Source organism: Pan troglodytes, chromosome 6 (assembly GCF_028858775.2).
Source record: "Pan troglodytes isolate AG18354 chromosome 6, NHGRI_mPanTro3-v2.0_pri, whole genome shotgun sequence".
Lineage (NCBI taxonomy): Eukaryota > Metazoa > Chordata > Mammalia > Primates > Hominidae > Pan > Pan troglodytes.
The window spans coordinates 8,176,843-8,196,524 of record NC_072404.2 but is presented as its reverse complement, the minus strand read 5'-3'; the positions used below and the strand labels follow the sequence as shown (position 1 = coordinate 8,196,524).

The 19,682-nt window shown below is 56.9% G+C and overlaps 1 protein-coding gene across 7 annotated transcripts in view; it reads left to right on the top strand.

The window, feature by feature from the left end:
* Positions 1 to 19,682, top strand: part of MAD1L1 (mitotic arrest deficient 1 like 1) — a 432,704-nt gene that overhangs the window by 6,379 nt on the left and 406,643 nt on the right. For 3 of the 7 annotated variants that reach the window (XM_518933.9, XM_003318210.6, XM_003318211.7), the window contains 7 exons: positions 1,290 to 1,430; positions 4,144 to 4,323; positions 7,442 to 7,566; positions 8,850 to 8,931; positions 10,606 to 10,736; positions 10,894 to 11,008; positions 13,600 to 13,661. In XM_518933.9, the coding sequence (XP_518933.3) occupies positions 1,290 to 1,430; positions 4,144 to 4,323; positions 7,442 to 7,566; positions 8,850 to 8,931; positions 10,606 to 10,736; positions 10,894 to 11,008; positions 13,600 to 13,661 (836 nt within the window). Of the gene's footprint in view, positions 1 to 1,097; positions 1,431 to 2,967; positions 4,324 to 7,441; positions 7,567 to 8,849; positions 8,932 to 10,605; positions 10,737 to 10,893; positions 11,009 to 13,599; positions 13,662 to 19,682 lie in introns of all 7 variants that reach the window. The other 4 variants (XM_054687323.2, XM_054687324.2, XM_063815157.1 and 1 more) reach the window with 2 other exon arrangements.

Below are 19,682 nucleotides of genomic sequence, written 5' to 3'. Positions count from 1 at the left end.
TTTTTGTATTTTTAGTAGAGACGAGGTTTCCCCATGTTGACCAGGCTGGTCTTGAACTCCTGGCCTCAAGTGATCTACCCGCCTTGGCCTCCCAAAGTACTGGGATTACAGGTGTGAGCCACCACACCCAACCTAAAGAGAAGATTCTGACTGAGTAGGTCTGGGGTGTAGTCTGCGACTCTGCATTTGTTAAGTGCCGGGAGATGCTGCACTGCAAGGCTCTGGGCCACCTGAAGAGTCAGTGACTCTGCCTTTTCCTCCAGCTGAGCAGGTCGTACCCAAAGGCCGGCTCTGGAACTATTTGGCAAGTCTTCTGGGGCTCTTTGAGGCTCAGCTCACCTGTAATCACTAGCCCTGTGTGGTAGGCAGACTTCTGAGAGGGCCCCAGAAGCTCAGCTCACCTGTAATCACTAGTCCTGTGTGGCAGGCAGACTTCTGAGAGGGCCCCCAGAGGCTCAGCTCACCTATAATCACTAACCCTGTGTGGTAGGCAGGCTTCTGAGAGGGCCCCCAGATTCCAGGCTCCTTGTGCACACTCACCTTCCTACTGCCTCCCAGGTTTCAGTCCAATACTGAGTAGGTTTCATTGCTGTGGGATTGTGCAGATGTAATTAAGGTCTAAGATCTGTTGACCTTGAGATAGGGAGATTACCTGGGTGGGCTTGATCCACTCCCTGGTGGGCTTGATGTACTCACCTGAGCCCTTTAAGTCTGAGTCCAGACGTCCGAGGCCGAGCAGTCAAGAGACATAGCAGGAGAGGGATTTGATGAGGGAGATTGGACGTGGTTGACTTTGGAGATGGAGAGGGCCGTGTGGCAAGGGATGTGGGCAGCACCTAGGAGTTGATGGCTGTACTGGGCTGGCAGCCAGTTGGGAAGGATACCTCATTCTCCATCTCTGAACTCCACGTGAGAACATGTCCTGGCCGACTGCACTGATTTTTAGTCTGGGAGACCCTGGTCAGAGAATGCAGCCACCTACGTCTGGACTTCCGACCCACGGAGCCGTTGGCTGGTAAATAAGTGGGTGGCATTCGAGGCCGTTGCCTTCACTAATATGCTTAATGTCATCTCAAAAGACGTCTTCCTCTTCCCAGGCTTTTTCACCTTCCTGTTTCCTGCCCCTCCCCTGTTCCCCAGCCTGGAGCCCAGTGGCTGGGCCACATCAAGACTTAGCGCGGGACCTGCGGGAATGGGTCCTCAGGGAGTGTGTCTGCTGCACTGAGTCACTCACCTGGTTTGATGCCGTCACTGAGGATTCTGTTTTTCTTTGGGTGCGACCTGCTCAGCTGGAGGAAAGAGCAGAGCAGATCCGTTCGAAGTCCCACCTCATCCAGGTGGAGCGGGAGAAGATGCAGATGGAGCTGAGTCACAAGAGGGCTCGAGTGGAGCTGGAGAGAGCAGCCAGCACCAGTGCCAGGAACTACGAGGTGGGTTCAGGCGGGGCGAGGGTCGGCCCAGACAGCCCCAGGAAGCAAGGGGGCTGTGCACGGTACCTGCCAGGTTATAAGAAATCACATCCTAGTCCCTGGGAGCAAGGGGGCTGTGCATGGTACCTGCCAGGTCTTAAGAAATCAGATCCCAGTCCCTGGGAGCAAGGGGGCTGTGCACGGTACCTGCCAGGTTATAAGAAATCACATCCTAGTCCCTGGGAGCAAGGGGGCTGTGCACGGTACCTGCCAGGCCATAGGAAATGAGAACCCAGCTGGCTGGAAGCCTGACACGCCCTGTGTCATGGTTGCCAGGACATTCCTTCTGAGGCCACTCATGCTGTGGGGCAGGTATCAGTTATGCTTGATGTCCTAGAGGAGGGTGGCATGAAATGGGAACACTTGCTGTGTCTGTTCATTGAGGCTGCGGTGCTGGCACAGATTCTTTTGCTGGGTCTCCTGGTTTCCTCTTCCCTCTGGAAGAATTGGAATGCAGGTCTGGCAGAAATGCCAAGTGGTGTAGGAGTGACAGGCTTAGGAGGTCACGGGGTGGATCAGGGTCTCGGGTGCATGCTGGGTCTTGGGGTTGGAGGGCCCTAGCAAAGGGTGCCGGTCTCAATGGCGGCTCTGTGTTGCTCCTGGCTTCCCAGGGCAGCAGGGAAAACACCCTGTCCTTGGGGAGGGAATTAGGTTTCCACTGAGTGCGCGGATCCCCTCTGCTCTGATTAACAGCACTTTGCCAGGGTTTCAGTCAGTGCTCATCAGTTGTGGAAATGCTGCCAAGGTTCAGGCAGAGTATTGGGCGGAAAGTCTCCCTGGCCTCCGTGCCCTCTCTTGGCGGGTGGATGTCCAGCCCCGCCCTGACATCATGCGGTTTATTCACACACTCTCCTGGGCCCTAGAAAAATAGCTCACGTCTTCCGGGGTGTGATGCTGGTTGGATTCCTTGCCCCTGGCCTGCAGATCCTGACTGCGGTGTGCGTTGTGTGGGCTCAGTGAGACTGAGGCACCGCTGGGGTGGGGGCCACTGCCTCAGGGTTGGCTCTGTTGCTGCTTTGAGAGCTGTTTTCCCTGAGAGGTGGGGCGTTTGCTCATGGCCTGGGTGGGTCCTAGGAGGGACAGTCCTGGAGGAATTGGTGGGAAGGGGAGGGAGAGGCCACAGGAGTCTCCCTAACTACTGAGATTCCCTTGTTAGGGGTGGAGAGGAGCCACCAGGTCATTAGTCTGGAGGCAGCATGCTGATGGTATGGCTGTGGCTGTCAGGCAGGAGGGACAGTGTGCAGCTGTTGGAGTTCCTCTGGGCCGAGAGTCCCTGAGGGCAGGGCCCACCCGACTCTGCCCAGGATCTCCATTGTGTGGCACAGCTTATGGCATTTTATGGGTGCTCACAAATGTTGGATTGAGGGAGGGGTCATTGTAGGGTCTCCGGGAACCCTGTCTTGGGGAAATCCAAGGATGCAGGTGACTGGGCTTACACCTGGGGCTCCCTGCTGAGCTCCAGCCACCTTCTAACAGGACTGTCCTTCCTTGCCCGCAGACACAGCTGCACGGGACCCCAGGAACAGTCAGAACCAGTAGTTTCCCAATTGTTCCTTGGAGTTCCACCTGGAAATACCTATTGGGGGCGAGACTTAAGTGTCTGAAGTCCAAAGACCTGCTGGCTGCCCTGTCTGCGCTGGGACTGGCAGTTCCAGGCCCGGTACCGCATCTGGCTGTGATGCTGCTGAGCGGAGCCCCGTGCCAACCCCAGCTCTTGTCCTGCATCACAGAAGGGTCTCTTGGTTGTTGTGAGGCAGCCCTTGCAGCTCACAAGGGCTGGAGTCCCTCCGAGGTGTGCGGGTCAGCCTCTCTCAGAAGGCGGCCACCTCTGTCACAGCTCTCCTGGGTTTTGGGCTGGAGTACCCTGGATGAGGACAGCACAAGCTCGTACTCCACCCGGGGCTCCGGGAGTGCTTGGTGCTTCCCGAGGAAGGCAGGGTGAGAGGGTCCCGGAGTGCCGGGCTCCACCAGGACTCACCGCCTTCACCTCCTGGGACGCCGGTACCTGGCAGTGAACTCTGGAGGGCCTGCGGGTCATTAGAGTCAGGAGGTCTGAGCGTGGTGCTTGGTCATGTCCCATCCCAACCAGTGAGAGCCACTCGGCCTCCCTAAGGCCAGTCGTGGGGGGTGGCTCTGGAGGTTTGTGGTTTGTGTGAGAGGGGGTGCATGTGTGGCAGATTTGAGCCCAGTGTAAACTGCTTCTGCCCACAGCCTCCTGTCCACGCCGCCTGTCTCTGCCCCTGTTGTCTGCTCGCTGGGGGAGTGCCAGCTCCTTTCAGTGCCGGACAGAGCGTAATTAGACAGGATTTGCTGGTGCTATGAAAGCTCAGCTTCTCCCCAAGGTCAATGCTGAATTTTAGATTTCCCATGCCCCCTCTCCCTGCAGAGGCAACTGCTGAGCAGACGGTGTGATAAATGTGTGTGTGATCTGTGCCAAGTGCCCTTCCTGGGAGCCCTGACCTCGCACAGTGCTCACCGTCGTGGTGCCACAGCGGGGGTGCCAACGCTGGGGCTGGGTCCCAGGTCCCGTCCTGGTTCTGCCTCTGACTTGGCTCATGGGTCCTGCTCGGCTCTTTTTTGTGCCTCGGCATGTTCTGAGAGAGGTGTGGGGGTGAGGGCTCCCCGCTGACCCTCCCGTGGGCGGCACGTGGCATCTGACTCTTGCTCTTAACAGCGTGAGGTGGACCGCAACCAGGAGCTCCTGACGCGCATCCGGCAGCTTCAGGAGCGGGAGGCCGGGGCGGAGGAGAAGATGCAGGAGCAGCTGGAGCGCAACAGGCAGTGTCAGCAGAACTTGGATGCTGCCAGCAAGAGGCTGCGTGAGAAAGAGGACAGTCTGGCCCAGGCTGGCGAGGTGAGCGGGGCCTCTGCTGCGCAGGGAGCTGTTTTCCCGAGGAGAGGGAGTACATGCTCTTGTTTGCCACTGCAGCGCCCGCTTGTGTTTTCAGTTGTGCTTCCCACACCGGCAGCTGCGTTTTGTACATAGTTGTCATCAGTAGAAGTATTAGTTTTCCATTCTGTAGTTTTTAGTTAAAAAGTTGAGACTTTGGGCCGGGCGCGGTGGCTCACGCCTGTAATCCCAGCACTTTGGGAGGCCGAGGTGGGTGGATCATCTGAGGTCGGGAGTTGGAGACCAGCCTGACCAACATGGTGAAACCCCATCTCTACTAAAAATACAAAAATTAGCCAGGCGTGGTGGTGCGCACCTGTAGTCCCAGCCTGTGGGACTCGGGAGGCTGAGGCAGGAGAATCGCTTGAACCCAGGAGGTGGAGGTTGCAGTGAGCTCAGATCACACCATTGCACTCCAGCCTGGGCAACACAGCAAGACTCTGTCTCAAAAAAAAAAAAAAAATTAAGCACTTTTTTGCCTTTGTAATTATGAATTTAAATGGATGATGAATCTGTTTTTTGTTGTTTGTGGACGTTTAGTGTGTTTGTGTTCACTCATGTATGTATGCAACAGGTAGCCCTTCCCTCAGCCCTCGCTTCTGTTGACTTTGGACAGACCCCTAGGACTGGGTTATAAGGTCCCCAGCGATGGTGGTCTCTGCAGCCGTTGTGCTCAGAGGCCTGGCTGAGGGCTCCAATTTCCCCGTAGCCTTCCCTGTCGTGGATGGTGGTCTTTTCTGGAAATAGCTGTTGTTTTGTCAGGAGGCTTAAGGAGGCACGTCTGGATTTGCATATCTTTGACTATCTGCAAGGTCTACAGGCATCTGATGGCGTCGGATAATTGCCTCTGAACCGGAGCCTGTGTGAACCGCAGTCCTGGTGAAGGTTGCTTGCATTTTAGAAACAGCCCAGACATGGGCGCTGGTGGAAATTGGAATCTTCTGACCTCTCCTGTCCTTTGTCTGTGGCGATCAAGATCGCTGGTGCCAAGAGGAAACATGAAAGTCTGCTGGTGTGGGGGTGGAGGCGTGGTAGGGGTGGGGTGGGCGTGCAGCAGGGGTCCTGGAGGGGTCCAGAAACTGGCCGCGGGTCCTTCCTGTGGCCGTGCTGGGGAGGCGTGTTCAGGCTGTTCCCCTATCTGCTTCTGGAGAGAATGTTGGCAGGAGAGGAGGCGTGATTGGCTCCCGAGAAGCTGCTCTTGGTTTGCCCATGCTCTGGGTTCCAGTTCCCATGTGCTGGGCTGTGCTGGAGGTGGGCCGGGGGCTGTCCCCGCTGCCTGCGGGCACCTGTGGTTCCATGGGGGAGGGTGAGTCATGCCCAGCACTTCATGAGGGGCAGAGGAGCAGGAGACTGCAGGAGCTGCAGGGCGGTGCCCGGTGGGGTGGGGCATAGTGAGGGGAAGATGGTGGCGCTGCAGGTGCTGCTGCTTTGGCCTGTCATGTCTAAGCCGAGGCGGCAGCTCCTCAGGGAAGCCCTCCCTGCGCACTAGGTCTTGACTGCCTTCTCCTGTCACAGGGTCCTGATTGTCATGCTCCTTACTCTGGAATTATCTTATGCGCCTCTTCCTTGCCAACTGTCTGGCGTCCCCTACAACATGGGTGACCCTGTGGGCAGGTGGGCTCGGCCCTGCATCTGGCCTTGCCCCTGGCACACGGTGTGTATTAATTGAGTTCAGAAGACCTCTGGGAGGATGTGTTTATTGTTAGTATGTTTTTAATACCTTTCTTCTTTGTTGACTCCCAGGTTGATGCTTCACTGTTGTGGTGAAGTAAACCGTACATATTGTGGGCATGTGGGGAGCACGCAGCCCCCATGCGGGCCTTCCCAGAGCGGCGTGGGGTGGACAGCGGTGATAGGCTTCAGCAGGCCCTGAGCTGGGCACGTTCTCAGGGACAGGGAAATGAGTGCTGAGGCCTCCTTGTTAGCGGAAGGTGCCGCCCAGCCAGGCCCACCCAGGTCGTTTGCTGTGTGAGTTTGCCATTGTCCTGTCCTGGGTGCGTGGTCCCCAGGGCTGACATCACGCCCGTGTGTTTCCGTATGTTAACTTACAGTGATGCTTCTCAGGGTCTGTCCGGCTTTTCACATTGGCTCGACCCACGTGCTCTTTCTTTCTCTGAGGACAACTGGGGTTTTCTGAGCTTTTCCAGAGGGTTAGGGTCCTCAGAAGGTCGCCTGGTGCGAGTGGTCAGGAGGAAGCCTGGTGGTTCTGTCGCGTGCGGGTTCCGTGATGTCAGGCAGACCTGCTGTCCTGGAGGCTGCCAGAGGGGCTGCTGGCTTTGCTCAGGGGCCGCCTCCCCGGGGGCGCTCCTGCCCGTGCCGCGCGCTCCCGTTCCAAGCACACGGCCTCCCCAGCAGGTACCGCCCTGCCCCTTGCACAGCCTCCGTCTTTGTCCTGTTGGTTGGCCAGTGCCTTGCTGTGGTTTGAGGGCGATGTTGTTAGCAAACAGCCGGCATAGTAGCATTGGGGTGGCTAGGGAGGGATGACAGGAGCCACGGTTGGAGGGAAGACCGAAGTGATGGTGTGGCGGGTATGTGGATGTCTGATGGGACTTTGGGAGCGTGGGGCACTGGCACAGAGACTGCCAGGTGCCAGGCCTGAGAGTCCAGGCCCATCTTGGCTGGTGGAGGCTTTTGCTTCTGAAGCCGCCTCACCAAGCCTCCTTTCCAGGGGCCCTGGCTGGGGCCTGGGTCTCCTCTGTCAGCTCCTGGGTGGCTTGTGGCAGGCTCTGGGCTGTGCTGCTCTGGAGCACCAGGAGGAGGGTGGGCCCTGCGTGTGAGCGTCTGCCTGACCTGCATCCTCCAGAAGGAGGTGCCTCTGCCCCCTGGCCCTCTGCTCCCCTGCTCCTCTTCCCCCCGCCCTCTGCCCCCCTTGCCCCCTTGCCATCTGCCCCCCTACCGCTCTGCTCCCCTACCCCTCTGCCCGATGCCCCTCTGCCTCCTTATTCCTCTGCCCCTCTGCCTCCTGCCCTGATTATAGCACGTGGGTGGTGTTGCCTCTCCGCTCTTCTCATCTCCATGTGCAGGCTCCTTCCACGCATGGGCTCCACTCACTCAGCGGCTCTCTGGTCCCCTCTACTTTTAGACCATCAACTCACTGAAGGGGAGGATCTCGGAACTGCAGTGGAGCGTGATGGACCAGGAGATGCGGGTGAAGCGCCTGGAGTCGGAGAAGCAGGAGCTGCAGGAGCAGCTGGACCTGCAACACAAGTGGGCGGGGCCAGGGTGTGGGGTCGGGGGTCGGGTCACGTGTTGGGGCATGCGTCCCACCTCTCTCTCGGTGGCTGGGTGGGATGTGGATACACTCCCAGATGCTGTCCTAATTCACAGACACTCAAGAGGGGCAGATGCTGAGGCCTCTGGAGCCAGGACCATGAGCCCAGAAAGTGTCCTGATGTTTCTGGAGCAGAATGGGGGCAGCAACTTCCTCCCCCTCCTTCTTAGAGAGGGCTCCTGCAGAGCCAGATTTTACTTTATTTTTTGAGACAGGGTCTCACTCTGTCATCCAGCCTGGAGTGCAATGGTGTAATCATGGCTCACTGTAGCCTCAACCTCCTGGGCTCAAGTGATCCTCCTGCCTTAGCCTCCCGAGTAACTGGGTCTGCAAGCATGTGCAGTACACCTGGCTAATTTTTTTTTTTTTGAGATTGAGTCTTGCTCTGTCACCCAGGCTGGAGTGCAATGGCACCATCTCGGCTCACTGCAGCCTCCGCCTCCTGGGTTCAGTGATTCACCTGCCTCAGCCTCCTGAGTAGCTGGGATTAGTTTTGCACCTGGCTAATTTTAAAAAACGTTTTGTAGAGATGGCGGTCTCGCTTTGTAACCCAGGCTGGTCTTGAGCTCCTGGCCTCAAGCGATCCTCCTGCCTCAGCCTCCTAGAGTGCTGGGATCCCAGGCTGAGCCGCCGTACCCTGCTGAGGGCTAGGTTGAAAGGGCAGCATCATGTGCCTTGGAGGTGGAGGGGGCGTGGCTGGAAAGGGATGTCCAGGCACAGGGCTGAGCCGAGGCACAGACGTGAGAGCCTTGTCTGGAGGTGCGGTCAGGAGACTGTGGGCATCTCCTGCAGACTTGGACCCTTCCATCAGCAGATGTCGTTTTAGGAGAGTTCTAGTTCCGTAGTAGAGAGGAGAGGTCATTCCGGGGTGGGGCCCTACCGCAGCTACACCAGGGCTGGGGGTTGCCGCAGGCAGGTGAGAGCTGTGGGTTCCACTGTTGGAGAGGTCCTTGCAGGTGGCCTGGGCTCACTACGCACCCCGTCTGAATGAGCAGACTGAGGCCTGAGAGCCAGCCCACAGGGGCTGGGGCCTGGGACCTTGGGGTACCCATGCAGTGGAGTGTGTGTTGGGGGCGGGGGTCTGTGCCGCGGGAGGTCCTGAACCTTGGGGTGGGAATGAACGTATGTGGGTCTGTGCTGAGGCGGGTCTCAGGCTGAGGAGAATTGTTGGCCTTGCCGCATGCCTGTTTCTGTGTGTGATGTATTTTTCTTTCAATAGAAAATGCCAGGAAGCCAATCAGAAAATCCAGGAACTCCAGGCCAGCCAAGAAGCAAGAGCAGACCACGAGCAGCAGATTAAGGTGAGTCACTCCGCGTCAGTGCCTTGTGGACATCCCTGTGGTGGCCTTGACTCTCCTGCCCCTGTTGGCCTTTCTGCGCTGGTGCCGAGCTCCGTGGTCCTTCTGTGAGGTTAGCTGCTGCCCTGTGTGCTGGGCACTGTGCTGGGCACCAGGGATACCGTGGTGAATGAGGCAGATGCTTCCGCTCTTGGGAGCGTGTATTCTAGAGGAGGGAGACTGACCACAAACACCAAGAGAAAATGTCCGTGTGTGTGATGACGTCAAGTGCTGATGAGCGTGAGAAGATGCTACAGGCATAGAGAGGTTGAGCAAGCTGCCCACAGTTGCACAGCTGGAGCTGGGTCTCAGTCAGGGCGTCTGACTCAAGCTCAGGCTGTGCCATTTCCCTGCGGAGGACGTGCCAGGGAGACGTTGACTCCAGATCCCTCTCCTGCCTCCTGTTGCCTGGAGAGCAGCCTCCAGACCCTGTGCTCTGGCCGTGCCCTCTCAGCCCTTATGCACCCTCACCTCCAGGCTTCACACCAGCTCTTCCTGGCTGCAGAGCTGCCCGGCACCCCCAACCTGGCCTCTGCCATGTCCGCTCCTGGTGGTGGTCCCTGGCCCCTCGCAGCCCTCAGTCCACCTCTCAGGATTTTCTGGCTGGCAGGATGATGGACTCTGTTAGTGTTTGTTGAATGACCGTCTGGTTTGGTCGTGATTTCATACTCTGCCTGTTCAGTGACTTGCTGCTCACAGATGCCAGCTGTCTGTGTCCCAAGGGGACTGGGTACCGTAGGGAAAAGCCTGTCCTCACTATTGGAAAGACTGAGCTGTCACACGTGCTGCTAGAGTGGCAGAAGTGGGCTTGACACGGGAGGGGTGGGATGTTTTACCATGGAGTGCCATCCTGGACCAGACTTGAGACAGACTTTTGCTCCTGGAGAGCTCCCCGAGGGCAGGTGGTGAGCACAGCAGCCCGGCAGTGTGCAGTGTGAATGCCAGCTCCCAGTACGCGGGGGGCTGGGAGGTCGGCGCTGGGAAGAGCTGCCCTGGAGTGGATGCTGAGGCTCAGTATTGGAAGCAGCTTTGAGGCCCCTGGTGCAGCCCAGGAAGGCCTCCCACAGGAGAGTCCTGAGGCATGGAGGCTGCTGAGGACCTGGGGCAGTTTAGTGAAGGAACTTTGTGACCTCAATGACTTTAATTTTTAATGGATGGTATTTTCTAGAGCAATTTTAGGTTCACAGCAAAATGAGCAGAAGGTAAAGCTCCTGTGTACCCCCTGCCCCCGCTCCTACACACACAGCCTCCCCTGGTAGAGTGGAGCACGTGTGATGGTGATGAACCTGCCTGGACACATCAGCGTCACGCAGAGTCCACGGGTCATGCGAGGGTCACTCTTGGAGTGGGACAGTATATGGTTCGGGCAGATGTAAAATGTTCTATATTTGCCATTAGAGTGTCACACAGAAAAGTTTTACTGCCTAAAAATCCTCTCTGCTCCCCCAGTCAATCCCTGCCTCTCTCCTTCTGAGCCCTTGACAACCCCTTCCTTTCCCAGAACGTCCTGTGGTTGGATCCTGCAGTGTGTGTAGCCGTTGCAGACCGGCTTCCTTCTCTTAGCCGTGTGCGTGTGATTTTCTCCAGGTCTCTTCGTGGCTCATTTTTCCCTTCTTCTCTGTCCCTGGCCTCCCTCAGGATCTGGAGCAGAAGCTGTGCCTGCAAGAGCAGGATGCAGCGATTGTGAAGAACATGAAGTCTGAGCTGGTACAGCTCCCTAGGCTGGAACGGGAGCTGAAGCAGCTGCGGGAGGAGAGCGCGCACCTGCGGTGAGGGGTTGCGGGGGATGGGGCAGCCGCCTCGAGTGAGTCTGGGTTTGTGCACATGGAGCCCACTGTGCAGACCCTGTAGGGGCAGGGCTCCCGGGCTCTTGGCCTTATCCCTAGGGTGTGTGGCTATTTGAGCGACTCTTTGTGGCACTGCCAGGGAGATGAGAGAGACCAACGGGCTGCTCCAGGAAGAGCTGGAAGGGCTGCAGAGGAAGCTGGGGCGCCAGGAGAAGATGCAGGAGACGCTGGTTGGCTTGGAGCTGGAGAACGAGGTGAGGGCCTGTGTGGTGTGCGGTTCCTGTGGGTGTCCTCCGCCCTGCCTGGAGGAGCCTCGGTATTGTGGTCACACCCACCAGCTGCTCACCTACAACATGGAGGTTGCTGTGATGGGGTGGGAGGCAGAATCGTGGTCCCCAGAGAGGTCCATGCCTCATCCTCAGAGCCTGTGAACACAGCACCTTCCCTGGCAGGGCGAATGAGGTGACTGGTCAGCTGGCCCACGGCGGGGAGGGGCTCCTGGGCCATCCTGGGGGCTCAGAGTGATGTGAGAGGGACTTGGCAGCTCTTGCTGGGTGTGGAGATGGAGGACGGGCCACAAGCCAAGGAATGTAAGTCCTCTGGAAGCTGGAAAGAGCAGGGAAGTGGACTGTCCCCTGGAATCTGCAGAAGGAACACAACCCTGCCAACACCAGGATTCCAGCTCGGGGAGACCCGTTTTGGATTTCCGATCTAAAGTACTATAAAATATTACATTTGTGGGCTTTTTTTTTTTTTTTTTGAGATGGAGTCTCGCCCTGTCCCCAGGCTGGAATGCAATGGTGCGATCTCGGCTCACTGCAACCTCCGCCTCCCAGGTACAAGCGATTCTCCTGCCTCAGCCTCCTGAGTAGCTGGGACTACAGGCGTGCGCCACCACACCCGGCTAATTTTTGTATTTTTAGTAGAGATAGGGTTTCACCATGTTGGCTAGGATGGTCTTGATCTCTTGGAACTCGTGATCCACCCACCTCAGCCTCCCAAAGTGCTGGGATTATAGACGTGAGCCACCACGCCTGGCCAGGCTTTTTAAATATTAAATTTTTTTTTGTAGAGATGGGGTCTCTCTGTGTTGCCTAGGCTGGTCCTGAACTCCTGGGCTCAAGTGACCCTCCCGCCTTTGCCTCCCAAAGTGCTGAGATGACAGGCGTGAGCCTCTGTGCCGCACCGATTTGTGTTGTTTGAAGCCACTTAGTTTGTGGTGATCTGTTTCGGTTGCAGCAGGAAACTGGTACAGAGGGTGAGTCAGAATGCACGTGGCACTGTGAGGATCAGGGCTGGCAGGGCCCTGTGCTGGGGGTGTTCTGTCTTCACCGCGGCAGTTGGTAGGAAGGTGTCAGTGCTGGAAAACATCCTGCAGTCATGTTGCGGGCAGAGGAGGAAACTGAGGTTCAGAGAAGCTCCCTCTCTTGCCCGGTGCACAGCAAGTTTGGACCAGAATTTAGGCCTTCTGGCCCCTGCCTGGGTCCTCTGTCCTTCATGCCACTTCCCTGTGGCCACAGCCACTCCCCTCTGTGCCTGGCACACCTATGCCGCCTTTCTCCGGTGGTTGTGGGGCCTGGCAGGAGGGCAGACTCCATCTGCAGTGCTCTGCAGCTGCCCACCTGTCCGGCTGGCCACTTCCAGAGTCCCCCTTGGGTGGCGTGGCGTCTCTGTCCTCTTCAGAGCTGTGAAACAGCCAAGGTCGTTTTGGGGCCTTGGCCCTGTGACCCATGGTGAGGTGGCTCCCTGCCAGCGGGGGTATCTGGCAGGGACTCTTCTCTCAGGTGCTGGGTTCTGTAGGAGCTTAGCCTGAAAAGACAGCTCCCATGCGACATCTTTTCTGTCTCCCACGGTGTAATTTATTGTTTGATGGTTGAAGAGTTGGGGCTCTCAAGCCACACTCCGTAGTTGGGTGCTTGCTGCTCCATGTCCCTGGGCCAGCTCCTTCACCTCCCTGTCTGTCTCCCTGTCTGCACAGGGAGGAGTGGTGCTGGCTGCCTTGTCGGGACTGTGAGGCTCACATGAGTCTATGCAAAGTGCTCAGAGCAGTGCCTGGCGCGTAGCGAATGTTCTGTAGCATTGGCTGTCATATAGTTATTAGTCAAGTGCGTGCCTGCGCATAGGAGGGGCTGTGAGAATACCTCACTGACTTGCCGAGTGGTGCTTGGCACTGGGTGGAGGTGAAGCGAGGCCAGAACAAAGGCACAGAGTCCCTGCCCTCAGATTGCTTCCGTCCTAGAAGGGCTGTGAGACTCACCTCTTTGGGATGCGGCTCAGCATGGGACAGGCATGTGACACAGAGGGGTGGGCTGGCCTGTAGGCAGTGTGTCACCCTCCCTCATGCTCCAGGGTGGCTGCCCTCCTCTCCTAGGGCCTGCTGGTCCTGGTCTGCTGTGTGATGGCAGGAAGTTTGGCTCCAGGACTGAGTCTGTCTGCTCCAGGGCTTGGTTCCCTGAGGAGCCCCTGGAAGATGGGGGAGGGATGAGTCCTAACGGCTCAAGGACCCGAGGCTGCTCCCTGGGGCACAGTCAACCCCAGGATCCTTTCTGAGGCTGTCTGCCTTCTCCCTCCACAGCCACACGTTGCTTTTAGCTTGCTGGGATTCACACTTGAATTTACGGGGCCAGGAAAGAGTGAGGCAGGAAGCGCCAGTGTGGCTTCTGCAGTTGGGGAATAATAACCCGGCCACTTCCAAGCAGACTTGGAGCATGTAGCGCCCAGCTCAGAGATGAGGGCAGGCTCTCCTGAGAGGTCAGGGACTTAGCACCGTGATCATTATTGTCAGTCTTATGTGATGATCCTGTGGCAGGTGATGACAGGGTCTGTGCTTTTGTTGTCTTTTCAGAGGCTGCTGGCCAAGCTGCAAAGCTGGGAGAGACTGGACCAGACCATGGGCCTGAGCATCAGGTAGGGAAGGGCAGGTGTCTCTGGGGTCCCGCCTTCTTTGAAGGGTCCTGGGTGAAGAGCAGAGCCTGCTTCCGGCTCACCAGCGCAGTCTCCAGCCAGGCATCTCTGTGGCTGGTGCGGGGCATTTGTCCCGGGCTGCTCAGGTTTAATGAGGCCTTTCCCAGCAGATGGGGCAGTGGAACCCAGTGACTCATCCTGCTGAAGCCTTAGTAACATCTTCATTGAGAAGCGGAATATCCACAGCAAACCAGTGGCAGGCGTCTGATTGCCCTGCGTTGCGGGGCTTTGTGAAAGGACTCTTTTTGGTGTATACCGAGGAAATAATTGCTTTTGGGGGAAATCATTCATTTTAGGGAACTGTAACCAGTGGAGATGAACTGAGTTTTTAGAATTAAGAAAAACCCACTGTATTAGGCTGTTCTTGCATTGCTATAAAGAAATACCAGAGACTGGGTAATTATGAAGAGAAGAGGTGGAATTGGCTCACGCTTCTGCAGCTGTACAGGAAGCATGGTGCTGGCATCTGCTCGGCTTCTGGTGAAGCCTCAGGGAGCTTTCAGTCATGGCGGAAGGTGAAGGGGGAACAGGCACGCCACAATGCAAAAGCAGGAACGAGAGAGCGAGAGAGTGAGCGAGCGTGAGTAGTGTTGGGAGGGAGGTGCCACACACTTCTAAATGACCAGATCTCATGAGAACTCACTATCATGAAGACATACCCAAGCTGTGAGGGATCCACTCCAGGATCCAAACACTTCCCACCGGGCCCCACTTTCAGCACTGGGGATTACAATTCAACATGAGGCATGGGGCAGGGACACAGATCCAAACGGTTCTCACCCACCATAGTGGAAGACGATTGTCTGGTGCTTGTAGCAGCCTCTTCACGCAGTCTGTGCCAAGCTGAGTGCCAGCGCTTGGGTGGTGAGATGTGGGGTGGAGCTGCCGGGGGACCACCCTGGGTGCTGGGGATGGTATTCTTATAGACAGGTAGCTGGACCGTTCCCAGATCTGGTCCTGTCCGTCCTCCTGCCCCATCCATCCCAGGACCCTGTGCTTATCTTTCTCCAGCAGCTGCTCAGTTGGCCCCTGCCCTTCAGTCGCGGTGCCCCTGCAGGTGACCACCTCCTGGCAGCTCTGCTCTGGACCCCTCTTCCTGGTTGCCCTGTGTGCGCCAGGTCTCGAGGAGGTGCAGGAGCGATGCTTTTGAAGGAGCCATCAGAGCCCGGGGCTCAGGGCCGGAGGTGCTGGTGCCGAGGCGGCCTCTTATTGTGTTTGCTTGTGAGATTTCAAGGCTTCCCGCTTCTTGCCTGTCTTTCCTCCTGTTCTTGGAAACTAGGCTGAGACTGAGACTCTCTGAAAGAGCTATCCTTTGACCACACCGTCCGACTGCTGGTTCTGGAATCCATTACCTTCTCATCAGCATTACTGGCTTCAGTTCTCTGTCACCTGAAAGTGCCTCTTCATTTTCTTTGAGCTTTGCTAAGTCAGAGCACGGCCCGGGCTGCTGTCTCCTCTTGAACTCCCCCTGTAGAACACAGACTTCTGTAGGGCCGGCCTCAGCGGGGCCTAAATGCTTTGTGCTTCTGTCTGTTCTCTGGGCTTATTAATTGCTTGGAAGGCGACCCTTCTGCTCCCAGGCATACTCTGGCCAGATGAGAAACCTCTGTGACTTCTTTCCTGTGAAGGGACATCAGAGGCCCCCACGTGCCTGATGGGCCCGGCCCTGCTGGAGGGTCCAGTGTGCAGTTTGCCCTGGAGCACTGGATGTCAGTCGGGCACCAGACCTGGCACAGCTGGCTGCTGTCTCTGGCTGGTTTCAAAGTACTGTGGCTCCTTTCAGCCCTGTTCCCGCATCTGAGCGCCCTGCCTGGGCATGGCTTGTGTGAGGGCGAGCTGGCCTGGGGGTGCTGCCTGGGCGTGGCCAGCATGAGGGCATGCTGGCCCCAGGGGTTCTGCCTGCCTGTGTGTTCTGTGTTCACTCTGCCCTCCCTGGTGGCCAGGCCCTGGATGAGGGAGAGGAGGGGTTGGTCTGTAGGGCTGGTGGAGGTGGGCTGCCTGTGCCCTCCACCAGCTTAAGGTGGGCGGGAAGCAAGTGGCATGCATGTGTGGCGCCCTGCAGCTTTGATGAGGAACACAGATAGTTCTTCGGAGGCTGGATTCAAGGCTCCCCCCGCCCCCCGCCACCAACAGTAAGACCTGTGTCAAGTCACTGCGCTGCTCTGGGCCAGTGTTCTCTTTATTGAAAGGGGGACACGGAGCTCTTCTCCCCAACTGCGTGTGAAGATCCGACGTGATCGTGTACTTGTGGAGGTCCCTGTGAGTTGGAGAGGGCTGGCGCGAGCATCCTCTCTGAGCAGCCGGAGGCTGATGGCCAGGAAGGTGGATGGAGCCGTCCTCGCTGTGGGGGTTGACCCCTAGTCTCCTGCGTTGGCCTTGGCTGTGGGCCTGGTAGAGGGCAGGTTTCCTCACGTGCTGGGTTGCCTGCCATGCCTGGGCCCCTTCAGGGCTCCCCGCCGCTCCTTGTGTTGTGCTCCACAGGGCGGGTGTCTGAGTGTGGTTCTGCATCAGGTCGTGATCTCGGGTGACTCACGCTGGACGTCAGTGGGGTGGTGCTCATGCCTCAGTCCACGGGAATGCAGGCTGGCGGTCCCGAATACGGCTCCTAGAGAGTCCACGGGAATGCGGGCTGGCGGTCCCGAATACGGCTCCTAGAGAGTCCACGGGAATGCGGGCTGGCGGTCCCGAATATGGCTCCTAGGATCACCGGGAGGGTGTGGTAAACGTGTGCATTTCTGGCTGCGCACAGTGGCTCAAACCTGTAATCCCAGTGGTTTGGGAGGCTGCAGCAGGAGGATTGCTCGAGCCTAGATGTTTGAGATCAGCCTGGGGAACATAGTTGAGACCCTGTTTGTACCAAAAAAAAAATTAGCTGTGCTCAGTGGTATGCACCTGTAGTCCCAGCTACTCAGGAGGCTAAGGTGGGAGGATCACCTGAGCCCAGGAGGAGCTGTGATTGCACCACTGCACTCCAGTGACTGAGTGAGTCCCTGTCTCTAAAAAACAAAAACAAAAACCAAAGTGGATTTCTGGGTAAACCTGAGATGCACTGGGCTTTCTTTTCTGTTTTTAGGGTCCAGGTTTGGGGTAGTTCTTAGGAATTTCTGAAGCCCATGTCTGGCAGCATTGAATGTGGTGATGAAGTGGGCAACAGGGACACAGATGTGGTGAGAAGCTGGGGCCACGGGGGGCCACGGCTGCCCGCATGGAAGGGCTGAGTGCATTTGCTGTTCTTGTGTGGAGACTTGCGTGCCTCTGTGGGCGAGCTTGGGGATCCCCTCCTCTCAGCCATGGGGACCTGAGGTGACATCAGATGTCCTGAAAGCAGAGGGCTCTGTGGCTGGGAGTGCCCTGGGCCTGTGCCGGGTGGGCTGGCGTCTGCTTGCCTTCGGGCCCAGGCTTTGCTGGGATTTGGGGCTTGCCGAGGCCCGAGGCCCCGTGGATGTGGAGGAGCTGCTGCCACTAGGTGGTGCCCCCGCCTTGGTGATCCTTCCCACAGCAGCTTCCCTTGGGTCTCTCTGGCCTAGTGGACCGCTGCTCTCCCACCATGGGACTTGCTTGCTGACACTGGGGTTTTGGTCGATGGGGATGTGAGGGGCTTGTGGCCACTGTGCCTGACTGCCTTCAGGGGGGCGCTTCTGGCTGTCCCATGCCTGCCTTGTTTCTGACCAGTGTCCTGGGGCCCTCAGGCCTGTGGGCTCTGGGCTGTGAGCTCCTGGCGTTGAGGTCAGACGTCCTTTGTGTGGGCCCTTCCCTAAGGACAGGGCGCTGACGTCCTGCAGTCCTCAGAGGGCTCTTCGGCCTCGCCCCGGGCTTGGATAAACCCTGGCTGAGCCCCAGGAGAGAGTGGCCTGGTCACCCTCTTCCCCATGTAGGGCTTCTTATGTCTTAGGAGAGGAGGCTGGGCAGGCTGGCTGGGGTGGGTCAGTGAAACCATGGGAAGACCCTGTGGGACGAGGTCCTTATGTGTCACACAGGCCTGGGCACATGTGACATGTGCAGCACACGGGTTCACGCAGGCTGGGGGCATGTTAGTTTCTACGACTTTGAAGTCACAGGCAAGGAGGGACACAGTGTGTGTGGATGAGCCTGCGTGAACACACGTGGGGAAGGGCAGGATGCCAGTGCCGGGAGTGTGGTGTGGACACCCTCATCCTTAGGGTGCTGGAAGTTGGGCTGAGGGAGTTAGCAGAAGTGCGAGGTGTGTGTCTGGAGGCAGCGATGTGATCAGCTTGGTCTCCCAGGAGCGTGGTCTGTCTCGGGGAGTGACTTACGGGTGAGGAAAGTGGAGGCCAGCACACACCCTTTGAGGTACGTGTCATCCTTGGCAAGACCTTGGGCACAGGAGGGGGAGGAGGAGTAATACAGAGAGGCCAGTGGGAAAGATGGTGTGAGGCTGGAGCCCATCTGGGCATGCAGGATGCTTGCTTCTCTTTGGAAAATCACCTGTTTCAGTAGAATGAAAGGGGGTGCAGGCCATCTCCGTAGGCGAACAGCACAACCATTTGTAACAATCCAAAACTCGTTTGTGATTGAAAGTTCTCAGCAAGCTAGGAAGAGAAGAGAACTTCCTCAACCAGGTAAATGATACCTGCAGAAAACCAGCCGATACAATACAAGGTGGACGGACTGCATTCCTGACATGGAGACCAGGCAGGGTGTCTGTTCCCTTCACCCCTGGTTGCACTGTACTGGAGATCTTCACCAGTATAATTAGGGAAGCAAAAAGAAAAGATGGACAGACTGGAAAGGAGGAAGTAAAACTGTGCCTGGAGACAACATAATTCTCTATAGAAATTCCCAGGGAATAAATGACAAGCCAGTAGGACTAAACCGTGAGGTTTACAGGGTCACGGGATACAAGGACAGTGTACCAAAATGGGTTCTGTTTCTGTATACTAGCAGTGAGCCACTCGAGGTACATACCATGGATGATGGCATCAAACTTCATGAAATATTAGGAATGCATATAAGAAAATCTGTGTAAGATTTGTACACTGAGAAGCTTAAGACGCAACTGAGACATTAAAGATCACCTGATGTAGAAAAATGGAGACATTGTAAGAGGAAAAATGAACTCTTTTCCCCTCTGCTCTCACACAGCCTCTGACACCAGATACTGGAAGGTTTCCCCCACACCAAGCAGTTCTCCAGGGGTCACCAGCTGGATGTCCTGCAGCCTCATCTGCACACTCTCCACCTGGAGTTCCATCAGCTTCCAATGGGTCAGGGCCCAGTCCCACACATCTGTGCCCCCTTCAGATTCCAGGTGCAAGTAGTAGGCCGGCATCTCTGCTTCATTTTACTGTTTTCTTCTCTTCCTCTTTCACTGACATCAGCTGTACTTCTGACTGACAGGCTGTTAAACGAGGCTCCTGCTACCCACTCCTTGGGTTTCGTTAATTGGCTAGTGTGGCTCACAGAACTCGGGAAGATGCTTTGTTATGTTTAGTCATGTCTTATAAAGGATGTTATGAATAATACAGGTGAACAGGTTGGCAGAGTGAGGTGTGGGGAGAGGCACGGAGCTTCCATGCCCTCTCTGGGCACACCACCCTCCAGGAGCCTCTGTGTGTGCAGCTCTGAACCCTGGCCTTATTTGTGGGTTTTTATGGAGGCTTCATCACAGAGGCATGATTGATTACACCATTGGCCGTTGGAAATCAACTCACCCTTCGGCCCCTCTCCCCTCCTAGGAGGTTGAGGGGTGGGACTCAAAGTCCCAACCCTCTAATCTCACCTTGGTGTTTCGGATAACCACCCTATCTGAAGCTGCCTGGGGGCTGCCAACCCGCACTCAGCTCATTAGTTCACAAGAGACACTCTTCTCACTCCAGATAAGGAGCTGCATGTATGTCAGGGAACAGAAAGACCAAATATATATTTCAGAGTATCGTAAAGGTACTGTGGTCGTGTATTGGAAGATTCATTATTGTTAAGGTGGCAGTTTGCTCAAATTGACCC